Source organism: Diceros bicornis, chromosome 14, assembly GCF_020826845.1.
Source record: "Diceros bicornis minor isolate mBicDic1 chromosome 14, mDicBic1.mat.cur, whole genome shotgun sequence".
Taxonomy (NCBI): Eukaryota; Metazoa; Chordata; class Mammalia; order Perissodactyla; family Rhinocerotidae; genus Diceros; species Diceros bicornis.
This window is the reverse complement of record NC_080753.1, coordinates 6,199,128-6,211,732: the sequence shown is the minus strand read 5'-3', so window position 1 is coordinate 6,211,732 and position 12,605 is coordinate 6,199,128. Positions and strand designations below refer to the sequence as shown.

The window sequence follows — 12,605 nt, the reverse complement described above, 5'->3', positions numbered from 1 at the left end:
GGGCTAAAAGTAGTTTTTTCACTTTAAAAACAGTGCAATCACACAATTTTCTTAGTTGGTATGAAAACTGAACCCATTCTGAGTCAAAGATAAGCAGGTATTCACACTATCCAAATGGCCATTTTTAGAAAGACCATAGCTTTCATTCTTAAGAGATGATGTATTTCTTTCAATATTCCTTCCAGTATCCTAATAAAACACCTAGCGAAAACCATGGTCCTTTTCTTTCTATCTATGGCAACAAGAGTGTACAGTACTCAAATATAACCCTGTGACTCCAGACTGAAAAAAAGTTTGCTTCGTATTGATTCTCAGGTACATCTGTCAGAAGAAAAGTATTGATTCTCAGGTACATCTGTCAGAAGAAAATCATAACACTTTGAAATTCTTTTAAGATTAAGAACAACCCCCATCTCTTACTTTCTTGATTATAAAACATTTATTCAGTTCCTTATATTTGCTACAAGATGGGGCTGTAAATTTGACTAGATTATAGGTCTTGCTGTCAAGGACTTTGTAAGTCAGTAGGAGGATTAAATGAAGTGAATTTTGGAGAAATAAGGGAAAGAAAGGGAGACTTCATTCTAAAGAAGGTAAAAAATCTGAACAACAGCAGAGAAAATGTGTATGACTTGTTCATCACACAAGCACTAGAACTATCTGATTATAGCAGATGATTAGTTTAGAGGAATATTGAAAAATAATTTATAAAAGTAGATAGAAGATAATTGTATAAATACTCGAATGCAAGAAAAAAAGGAGATTGGCTTTAACTGTATTAGTAAAATAGAAGAAATAAACATTGAATAAAGAGTTGTTATGTTAAACAATAGTGGAAGTAGCAACAGCTAAAATTAATTGAATGCTTGCTATGTATCTATCATTTTACTAAGTACCTAACTATATTGTTTCACTTAATCCTCAGAAAAACCCATGAGATGAGTATTGATGATTCTCACAATTTTACAGACCAAGAAATCAAAATTTAGAGAGCTTAAATAATATTCTAAAGGACAGATAGTCAGGGAGTTGTCGAGATGGTCTTGGAACACAAGTCTGCTTAATTCCAAGAGCAATGCTATATTAACCACACTTATGCTGCGTTTCTTATCTCATTGTTTCTACATAGCAGGCAGGGAAGGTGTGCTATATTTTCTTCATATAGGAGATGAAGTAACTGAAGATTAGATGACCAAAATTTGTACATCACTGTGATAGACTATAATAACCAAGCTTACATAACTCTTAAGTCAATTTTTCTACTACGTAACATAAGTAAAGGGAAAGTAACTGAAGTCTTTTGAGAAAGAAAGTAGCATTTACACAGGTATATTTAGAAAATTAAGTTGGTCATGTTAGGTAAAATTATTTGGGCAGCACATAATATATTTATCACGGCTACTCAATTCTGTTTCCCTAAAAGTTCAGCTTCTTGACAGTGCTCTGTTTACCAAACCTGCCTCATTTATAGTTGTGAATTTCCATTTTAAAATAATTGCGATAACGTGTAAAGATCACTTTGCCATAAATTGATCTTTATGCCTAATTATAGATATCTGATGCTTAAAATGGCACGTGTCTACCTGAAAGTCCCTGTGTAGGGTCCCTGCAAGTTACTTATTTCAATGGACATTGAATGGACATTGCTTCTGATCCCACAGATATCAACAGAGCAATAAGATAACATTATGAACATTATGCCCCAAATCCAACAATGAATATGCAATGAGCAACTTCCTTGAAAAGCAAAACTTTTGAAATCTCACAAGATTTGGAAAATATGAATGTCTCTGTATCTGTTAAAATAATTGAATTTTATCAAAAACCTTCCAATATATACAACAAAGGCCGAGCAATTTTACAAGTGAGTGACACCAAACATTTATGCAAGAAAATAATACCAAATTTACACAATCACTTTCAAAAAGTAGAGTCCAGCTTAATCATTATATCTCAACATAAAAATATATTTCTGGAAAACTATAATAAATATCCCACATGAATGCAACTGAAAAATTTCTTAACAAAATATTACCCATTAAATTCAGAACATATAAAAATGATAATTTAGCATGTCCAATTGAGATTTATCCCAGGAATGCAAGGATAGTTTAGATATGAAAATCTAAACTAAACATGTAAAAATACATGTAATTTATGAATTAACTGAATAAAGAGACATCATAAGATCATCTCAATAGGTGCAATAAAAATATTTGACAAAATTCATCATCCAATCCTGACAAAAATTCTCAAGGAACTATGAATGAGATTCTCTTCCCTTGACAAAGGACATCTATGAAACCTACAGTTAACTTAATGATTATACTTAATGATGAAATTCTGAATATTTATCTTTTAACATCAAGAAAAAGGGAAGAATACACTCTTTATTATTAAACATTGTATTGGAGAGCCTAGCCAATACAATAAGACAATCAAATAAAATTATAAGTACAATATTAGAAAGGAATATATAAAAATAACTTTATTTACAGACAGTAAAATTGTTTAAATAGAAAATCCTAAGAAATCTGGGGGAAATGTTAGAACTGATAAATACATTTAACATGCACTTAGGGTACAAGGTAATAGAAATATCAGTTATATTTCTATAAATAACAGCATATGATTAGGAAAGAAATTAAAAACAATTACACTTATCACCAAAAAAGATTAAAATACTTAAAAATAAATTTAACAAAATACATGCAATTCCTCTTCCCTGAAAACTATAGAATATTACTAAGAGAGATTAGAAAAGTCCTAAATAATTGGGGCCATATATCATGTTCATAGATTAGAAAACTGAATATTGCTAAGTGGCTATTCTCCCCAAACTGAACAGTAGATTCAAAACAGTTTGAATTAAAACACTGGCAGGAATTTTTAGATAAATTGGCAAGCTGATTGTAAGATTTATATGGAAATGTAAAGGATCTAGAATAAGTCAAAACATTCTTGATAAAGAACAGAGAAGTTGAAGTACTCATACTACATGACCTCAAGGTTTCATATAAATCTATACTAGTCAAGAGAGGGTGTTATTGGCTAAAGGAAAGACAAATGAATAGTGAGTCTAGAAGAAGACACATACATATATGTTTAATTGATTTTGACAAAGATGCTAAGGAAATTCATGGATAAAGAGAGACTTTTCCACAATGATGCTGAACAACTGGATATTCATATATGAAACAGAAAAAGAACCTTGATACCATCTTACATGAATCACAAAAATTAACTTTGAATGGATCATCAACTAAACAGAGGGACTAAAACTATATATCTTCTGGAAGAATATATAGGAGAATATCTTCATGACTTTGGGATACACAAATGTTTCCTAAAGAAACACAACACCCACTAAATAGAAAAAGAAAAAATGATAAATTGGATTTTATCAACATATAAAACATCTGCTCATCAAAAAACATGCATTAAAAGTGAAAAGACAAATCAGAGGCTGAAAGAAGTATTTACAATACACATACATCACTAATTACTTCTATCCAAGGTACATAAAATTTTTCTAAAAATCAATAAAGAAAGACAAAAATGGTGAAATGAGTAAGCCATACTTGTTCTCAAGGTCTATAGGATACTTCGGGCCTATACAAATATACACGATGCTACCTCATTTTTAAATATTTAATTAACTTTTCACTAAATAAACTAGAGAAGCAACATTACATATTAGTTTAAGAACAATATCATTGGAGTAAATTAATCCAAGTTATAATTCTATTTCTACCATTTCCTGAAAATGTAAAATAGGTATGATTAATGATTTCAAGGACATTTCTTTCTGATGAAAAGAAAGATACACAATAAATAGTCTATTTATTGAATAATAATAAAAAGGTATTCTAATTGGCACAACATGTGTGTTTCATTACTTCAGCTAAATTATATGCCTTATTGAGCAATTGAGCTCTTTCATTTGTAAACAACTTATGCTCTCGTTCGTCAATACAAGATAAAAATTTTCATGATCACCCTGAGATGGCATAATTATCAATAATTACCATTTATTAAATAAATAATATATACTAGCTACAAGTAGACACATAAATTATCTTGAGACAATTTACAGTGGGATCGGGAACACTAGGAGGCATTGTTTTGCCAATCAATCAAAGACGGATTTATCACAATGGAAGAGAGATTAATCAGAAGGCACAAAGTAAGTTTTGATTCTTTATCAGGATGGAGCAGGGCAGGAAAGGAAATCATTTGTGTTAGTAATTGGATACAGAACCTTTGCTTTTTAGTGTTATGTTACCATGGCTTATGCTGTGCTTAGAACTACACATCACCGCCAATGCTGAGAATGACTACAGTGACCAGAGAATCAAGAAGAAAAACAACAAAAAATGAAATTTGACAATGTAAAAATACTAACAATCCAGAGTAAAGTACATGAACTCCTTCCTAGTCAATGCCTAGAAAAATTATGTACGTTATTAAATGTTGTAGATTAAATCGTGTAAATATTTGCCATAATTTTAACTCCGAATTTTTTGAATGCTAAGCCTCAGAGTTGATTGTACACACAGTGTGCCTAAAGGCTCATGTAACATGATCGACTATATACAATATTTAACATACCACACTCACGAGAACAAGGACTAGTTCAATTCTCTACATGGCAGGGGGTGAGAGCTGGTGTTGAATTGACTGAGGTTAATTTCCAATCTCTCTCAGAATTGAGTTTCAAAATAGGATTAAAGTTCAATTATTAAAAATGAAAACAAGTTATATCTGATTTAGGTCGTGGTAGCTTTCCTTTCCATGAACAAAATACTATTCTCCACAAATTCTACCTTCTGGTAGGGATTTTGAAAATGGAGAAATCTACTTTACATTGGAAAATATTCTGCCTCCCTTCTGATTTAAACTGCTAACGAAATGTCTTACAGTATTCTTCACCAGTCAGACTGGACCTCTTGATACCTGAAGTTATCCCATCTTTAAAATTGATGATTCCTCCAATGCCATGCCTTGGTCTGTTTAAAAAATTCATCTTGGGTACAGAGATCCCAGCATGCATTGCAAATAAACCTTCTTGAATCTTGAAACTAAAATTATTTTTTTGTAGCTGTAAGTTAGTCCTAAACTAAGACTGAAGAGCTATTTTCTGACAATCACTTGTCTCTATATCAAACTCACATTTGAAAAGTTTTGAAAATAAGTCAAGAACCTGCCACACACAGAATAATTTCACTGATTCCTTGAATTGCTCAAAAAGATGCATTAAAACTTTTTTTGCAATAAACCTCATGAAGTTACAAAATTAGAGAAAATCACTTTATAATGGACACATACACCTTATACAACATTTTCAAATTTGGAATTACAACGAAGAACACATTTTCATACAGTTTTAGATTAGATCTTTAATTCTTAATTTTGCTTTTATAATGTCTGAGATTGCATTTTGACCTCATGGCTAATTATTCTTGTTCATGCTCTTTCGCAACATTTAACCTGTCCTAAAAATCAGGAATATGTGCTTTCTAAAGGCTCACTGGTTTTAAAATAGGATTGGTGTGCTCTACCCCTTATTCCTTTGCAGTCTTGATTTAAATTTGCATTAGATGTAAGTTATTAAACTGCTTCTAGCATGATAGCTTTAACTTACCAAAAGACATGAGTCCCAAAATTCTCATTTTGGAGTGAAACTCAAGAGTAATGGAAATTTGACATAAAGGCTAATTTATGTAATAATCACTGATTGATAAGAAATAGGAAATATAAAGTTTCTGAACTTTTAATATGAATCTTTGAAGCATTATAATCTCATTTATGAATCTTTTCTTATATCAGATAATATATATATTAATATGCACAGATGATCACAGTGGGCAAAAAGATTATACATATATTAGTTCTTGAAGGTTTCTGAATAAACCAATTAGAAAATATGTATAAGATAACTGAATAGACAGATGGATAGATAGATACATAGATAAATTATATGTATATACATATATATTCTTCATAAATTTTTAAAATGTGATACTTCCTGTACATTTTTGGCTAAGGCTTTAAGTAGCAGAATAATGGTCCCCAAAAATATTGCAATCTATTATAGTTACTAGATCTTCTAACATGGTCATCCTCCTAGTTTGCCCACTAAAGCACCAGTTTATGCTCATGGAGTGTAAGACAGAACATTGCTGAGATGTCAGTTCTCCTCAGTTATTAAGTTACCATTTGCTCTATATTTTCTAACCAAGCACTATTATTCACAACTGCATTAAAATAAACTGGGATAGGTTTGATAAGTCTCCACTTTGTACTTTAAATTCTGCTATGGTCTTTTCTAGAAGTGTGAGAGATACATAAGCAGTATATTATTTCAACATGAAGACAAACTAGCAAGTTACCAGTGATAACCAACCTCTCTTTTTCCCGATCCTTTCCAGATTCAAAGAATAATATATCTCTCATTTAAGGACAGCTTGTGGGATTTTGAAGACCCCAGCAGCCACAAATAGCTAACTTCTTCTTGTCTCACTTGGCAGGAGCAGAAGGATTTGATAATACTGCCCTGTGAGCACAAAACTGACTGATTACAAGCAAGCTGAGTCAGTGGGAACCACAGGAAATTATGAGTTACGTCTATGTTTTATGTGAGAGAAAAATTGATGCCAAGTAGTCCTGTCATAGAGTTTATTGAGTTCTAGAGGTTTGGTCATTTTCTGCATGGTATAAATCAGGGGTTGGTGAGCCAAACATGACCTTCCATCTATTTTTGTAAATAATTTATATGTTGCCTTCTAATGAAATCAATTTGCCAGTCAATAAATAAATATTTAAAATATTATACAATTGTAGCTTCTTTGAGTTACCTCTTTTGCTCAAAATGCCACAATTTGGAAGATAAGTTATATGATCTCCATATGTATGCAAGATATGGTAGGATATTGTAGAACATCTTTCAACTCATAACCTATCTCAAGGAAATAAAAGACTTGAGGGAAAAAAAAGACCTGATAAGATTTCTTTGAAGACAGTTATTGGAGTTCTTACTACCTGCATTGTACCAACCCCTCTTACTAAGGGGCAGAGGCTGATGCACTCAACCAAAATTTCAAATCTCTCTCAACTCAGTTAGGTAGAAAGACCTGCAAGAGAAACACTCAGAGATATCACCATTCTCTGTAATTTGGGAGAAATGCATCTTTTGTCTCATTCCTACAAAAGGAATCTTAGGTGTCTAATTGTGGCCAGAGACGCTGCTGTTTAAAGACATTTTGAAGAGGCACAGATATACTAATGGTGAGCTGTATTTCCCAGAAAATGGGAAACTGTAGAAGAGTTCAAAGATGAGATGAGAATGGTTTTCATGGTTTATACATTTAATCAATAGTTAAAAAACTATTAGTTTAAACAAGGATTTCATTTCTCATCTTTAAATTCATTTGAGAAGGAATAAAAAATTTTTAGTCTTCATAAAAGGAGCTATGTCTGTAATGACATGTTACCTAACGAAATAAGTTACACATAATTTATGCAAATTATGTGCAAAATGTGCACTATTTCTAAAAATATTTTAGTACTTAAGAACAAAATATATTTTACCATGTTGAAAAACTTGTCAAATGGTGTCCAAACTCTTCTTTTATTATGAAATATTTAGCAAAATAATCATTTAATTGTTAGCCAAATCGTTTTATTAAACTTACCCTTAAAAAAGGTCAGAGTATAGAACCTCTAAAATGGTATTATTTAGTAATAAGTGAAACATTTCAATTTTAATTTGAAATAAGATAAAATTAAAATTATTTGTGTGTATGTGCATATATAAACATATAAGTGCATTTTTTACCTGAAAATGGTTCACCACATTCACAAATGAAACTATTTGCAGTAATATTGCTGCAATTCCCGTGGAAACAGATATGTGGTTGACACTGGCCAATTATTTCTGAACAATTTATACCTATAAAAATGAAAGAAAAATATTTTTTAAATTAGATTAAAGTATTTACATTGTGTATAAACAGTCTATTATGGTCATCAATTTTCCCCAAATTCTTTAATAACGAATAATACCAAAATTTTGAGAAAATGTAATTCTAATTAAGAAATAGTGCTCCATGATGATGCGTTTAAATCGAAACAAAAATTAATTTCAATAAATTTGACAATAGCTTTTCCATCTTCTGACCACATAATATAATCTTCAAATATTTCTCTGATTGTTGATATTTGAGCTTTAGTTGCTTTTCATGATAATTTGAATTTGTAGTCATGTTTTGACAGTGGATAATATTAATACGTGTAGATACCAGTTCTTCAACATACACTGGTAGCATTGCAGTGGTAATTTACAAAGTGAAATGTTCAAATGTATACTGTGTCTTAGCCCTACCACCCAGCCAAGGTAAAGATCCAAAAGAGGAAAATGAGAAAGAGGAACCGGGGCATAAATTTTCAGTCAAGCAAGATGCGTAAGCTCTAGAGATCTGCTGTACAACATTGCACCTGTTGTCAGCAATAATATATTGTACACTTAAAATTTTGTTAATAGCATAGGTCTCATATTAAGTGTTCTTTCCAAAGTAAAATAAAATAAAATAAATCTAAAATTATGGGGGAGATAAAAAAGAAAAGGCTGCTTGGATTCTCAGAAGCTATGCACAAACTTCTAAATTCTACATGGTCTTACCCTTGCTGCTATATCAAATTTTCCAAATCCCACTTACCCAAACCATCATGTTCTTACTATATCACATACCATAACCTTGCATAGCATATTTTTCTTTGTAGTTAATCATCTCATAATATTCTTCATAGAGGAATGTGCCTAGAAAATTCCAGGGTATGGCGAGTGGACACATTACAACAAAACAGTTGTACGTAACTTGGCAACAGGCCTGCCCTCCCATTCTAATTGAATTCTTAATTTAATTTGTAAGCAGTTTTTGCCATTATCATTGATGCCTTTCAAATTCCTTATAGACTGACATCCCTGCCTCACTAACGCAAAACTCTTCTTCCTTCTTTTACCTCCAAACAACCCCCTACACAATGAAAATGTAAGTCAATATAATTGCATGGCAATTATATCTTCAATACACAATATATCTTCATACCAAAATATCTTCATACACAAAAACTAAGTTAGTAGTAGAATGTTCAATAAGTCATGCTCTACTTCAATCTCAGTAAGTGTAATGGGATAAATTGTAAGCACCAAAATTCATATGTTGAATTCCTAACCCCCAGCACCTCAGAGTGTGACTACATTTAGAGATAAGGTCTTTAGAGAGGTAATAAAGGTTAAATGAGGTCATTAGGGAGGGTCTTAATCAAATCTGACTGATGTCCTCATAAGAAGAGGAAATTTGGACATACAGACACATACTGAGGGAAGATGATGTGAAGACACAGGGAGAAGATGGCCGTCTATGGACCAAGGAGAGAGGTCTCAGAAGAAACCAACCCTGCCAACACTTTGATCTCACACGTTTAGCCTCTAGAACGCGGAGAAAATAAATTTCTGGTTTTGAAGACACTCAAACTGTGGTACTTTGTTTTGGTAGCACTAGCAAATTAATACAGTGAACATTCTCAATTTCTTTAGTAAATTCTACATATTTCTGTCTCTTCTGAGATTTAAAATAGAATTATTTATAATTAAAGTGGCATAATAGTATATGCTCAATGTTTTAAAGAATAAATAAGTAATACTAGGTACTTTTATGGTGTTTAAAATTTAATGATTTAAATTATCTACAGCTGTGTTTCTAATAAACAAACAAAAAAACACTGGGTAAGAAACAAACCAGTCTTTGTAGTTATGATAACATCATCGAAATAATATCCTATGATATATGATTACATATATGTCAATTAATTTTATGATAGATGGTGGAAATTTTCTGGCCAAATATTCTTTAAAATTCTTTGGACATGTTAAAATGTAGGCCTTAGGAGCTCTCAATTAAATTGTTTTTCATTCATCCCAAATCAGCAATTTGAGTGCTTTTCCTTTTTTGCTGACCTGTCTTAATTTTAATTACCTGATATAGTACAGGATAAGTCAGGGTGACTCACATCTTTTGTCATTGATGACAGTAGAATCAAATGAGAATTTGATCCCCTTTACAGAGAGAGGATGTTCGGTGTATACTGCTGGGATTAACTTCTGAAATGGCCTTGGTACTTCCCTACTATTGAGTCTAAAATTACTCCTTGAAAGATTGGCTTAGCTAAATTTTAGACCTCACAATGGCTTATTAAAGTATTCTATTACATTTTATCATACAGCCTCCTCAAACTTGGCTCCAATGGAGTCTTCCCAGGCACATGGAAGAAAAACCTTGTTGAATTTGCCAAAGCCTGCCCAACAAAATTACAGTTACATCCCTGAGCCTGATCTGCTCTAGTCATATCTGCTGCTCACCCTCCTTCCTCTCTCACGACCACATTATACTACCAACCTGTTGTTTTCCTATACTATCTCTGCAAACTACATCAAGTATTTCCCTTTGTTAGATCATCCCTGTCTTACCCACTACCCTTGGAACTCTCCATGCCAGGTCCCTGGAACTCTCATTAAAAGAAACCCCTTCATATGTTCCCAAACTTTCAAAATTCCCTACATTTCTCAATGTTTCTCTTCACTTTCTGATGATGACCCAAATTCCCTAGTAAACTTTCAAGTAGAGAGAGTTATTTTCCCTTAAATCCTCACTTTAGCCTTAGGTAGTATCGTCCACGTTGTTTTTAAATTACCCTTCTTCCGGCTTCATCCACACACCAAACATCTTCCTTTTACAAACTTTCCTCCTCATTGCCTCTCATTTATTTTATTATAACCAGTTATTAGTTATATCATGCTCTTTCCTTCCCTGTCACTATGATCTATCAATTACATTATAGGTGCTACATCAACGTCCATTACGAACATTGCTCTTGGCTCACAATGATCTTTTCCTCTCCAACTCTCGCAAACAACTTCACGCTTCCCCACAACCACACAGCTCCTTGCTTTCTGCAACTTGGATCTGCACTCACGTCCACATTATCACCCAGAACTGTTGAACCCAAAAGCTTGTGAATTTCATTCAGTGACTAATATTATTCTGATAATATTCTTTTTTAATATATGAGACATTAAGAGTGGAATTTGTGAAAGATGTGAAAATAGGTATTTCAGGGTAAAACATATGTGTCTTTAAGAAATCCTTTTTAAATAAGCAGAAGAATTCTTTTAGAGAATGCCTGATAGGATTTTTCTATGTCCAGAATCCAAATTTAGCCCATTCTAAAAAATCTACAAAATTTTTTAAAATGTAGCTTGTTTTTTTAAGTAACAGTTTATGAATTTAGTTTATTTTTCTATTTTAGTAGAATTATGCAATTTTTAAAAATAATCTTACCTGTAAATGGTGGGTGACAGATACATTCGTATCCTTGCTTATTCCATTTTCCTCTTTTATTAATGTGACTGCCATTATTTTCACATGGTTTATAAGAACATGCATCAACTTCCTGGCAGTATTTTCCAGAAAATGGAGGCTCACAATGGCAGCTGTATGTCTTGCTCCAAACTTCAGACAGACATTTACCATGCCCAGAGCAAAATTCTGAACTCAGAGATTCCTGGCAGAACTGCTCTTTTACAGTCACATTTAGTCGAAGTCCCAGTTGACAAAGCGATGGACCATTTGCCATTACTGTGATAAAATAATGTGTCCCAACACTCAGCCACCGAGAATTAACAGTGTGCATTCCTTTCAGCTTGCAACCAAAAAGTAACTGATCTTCAGTTGTGGTATTTTGCACACAGTCAACGAATGATGCTTCAGAAACATTCATCAAATTTATTTCTGGAGACTGAAGAGATGGTTCAGAAGAAATTACAAGAATGTCTCCTAATTGAATTTGCAAAGGGCAAATCTGGGGAACAACTTGATTGCCTAAAGGACTCATTTTAGTACTTACATCCCCAAACCAACAATCTCCACTAAAGTCCGTGCAGATGTTTTCTGATAGTGTCCAATTCACCACATACGATGAGGGTTGTGTATGCCATTCCTCCACCAACTGCCACTTACATGCTGTTTTTCCATTTATAAATGTGCTGTGAAGAACCACCAGGCTCAGAAGAATAATTGATTTGCTAGTCATTTTGAGAAATTGTATTTTACAGTCTATCATGAAAAGATTACTGCAAAAAGGGCTTTCCGTGTTGCTGGAAGTTTCCAAGCAGAGATTTCGTTCAGGGAGGGAACTGGGTATTCCCAAAGTGCAGGTGGATTTGATGACTGTGGATTTTGATCAACAAACAGTAGAGTTCAACTGTTTTAAATACCCCTTTAAACAGAAAAAACACATCGTTAGTGAAGTTTTTCCTAAATTACTTAACGATAGAGAAAATTCTTAGCTGTTTTCTGCCAGGACTGTGTCACAAGCAGCTCGGCACCTTCTTTATGAAACAAGGCCAGGAAAAATGTGGTAAAGATATGTTGCGTCTCGTCCTTCCCTAAATTATCACCTGCTTCTGAAAAATTTTGCTATCTTTACACGATTAACCCAGCAGCTTTTGCTATCTTTACACGATTAACCCAGCACCTCACTGCAGT

General features: G+C 32.8%; 1 protein-coding gene across 1 annotated transcript in view; it reads right to left on the bottom strand.

The window, feature by feature from the left end:
* The window catches only part of EYS (eyes shut homolog), a 1,424,867-nt gene extending 1,412,717 nt beyond the window's left edge, over nt 1–12,150 (bottom strand). The window contains exons 1-2 of the mRNA XM_058554077.1: nt 11,400–12,150; nt 7,838–7,951 (exon numbers count right to left, since the gene is read on the bottom strand). Coding sequence (XP_058410060.1) covers nt 7,838–7,951; nt 11,400–12,150 — 865 coding nt within the window. The remainder of the gene's footprint in view (nt 1–7,837; nt 7,952–11,399) is intronic.
* Between the last annotated feature and the right edge of the window lie 455 nt (nt 12,151–12,605).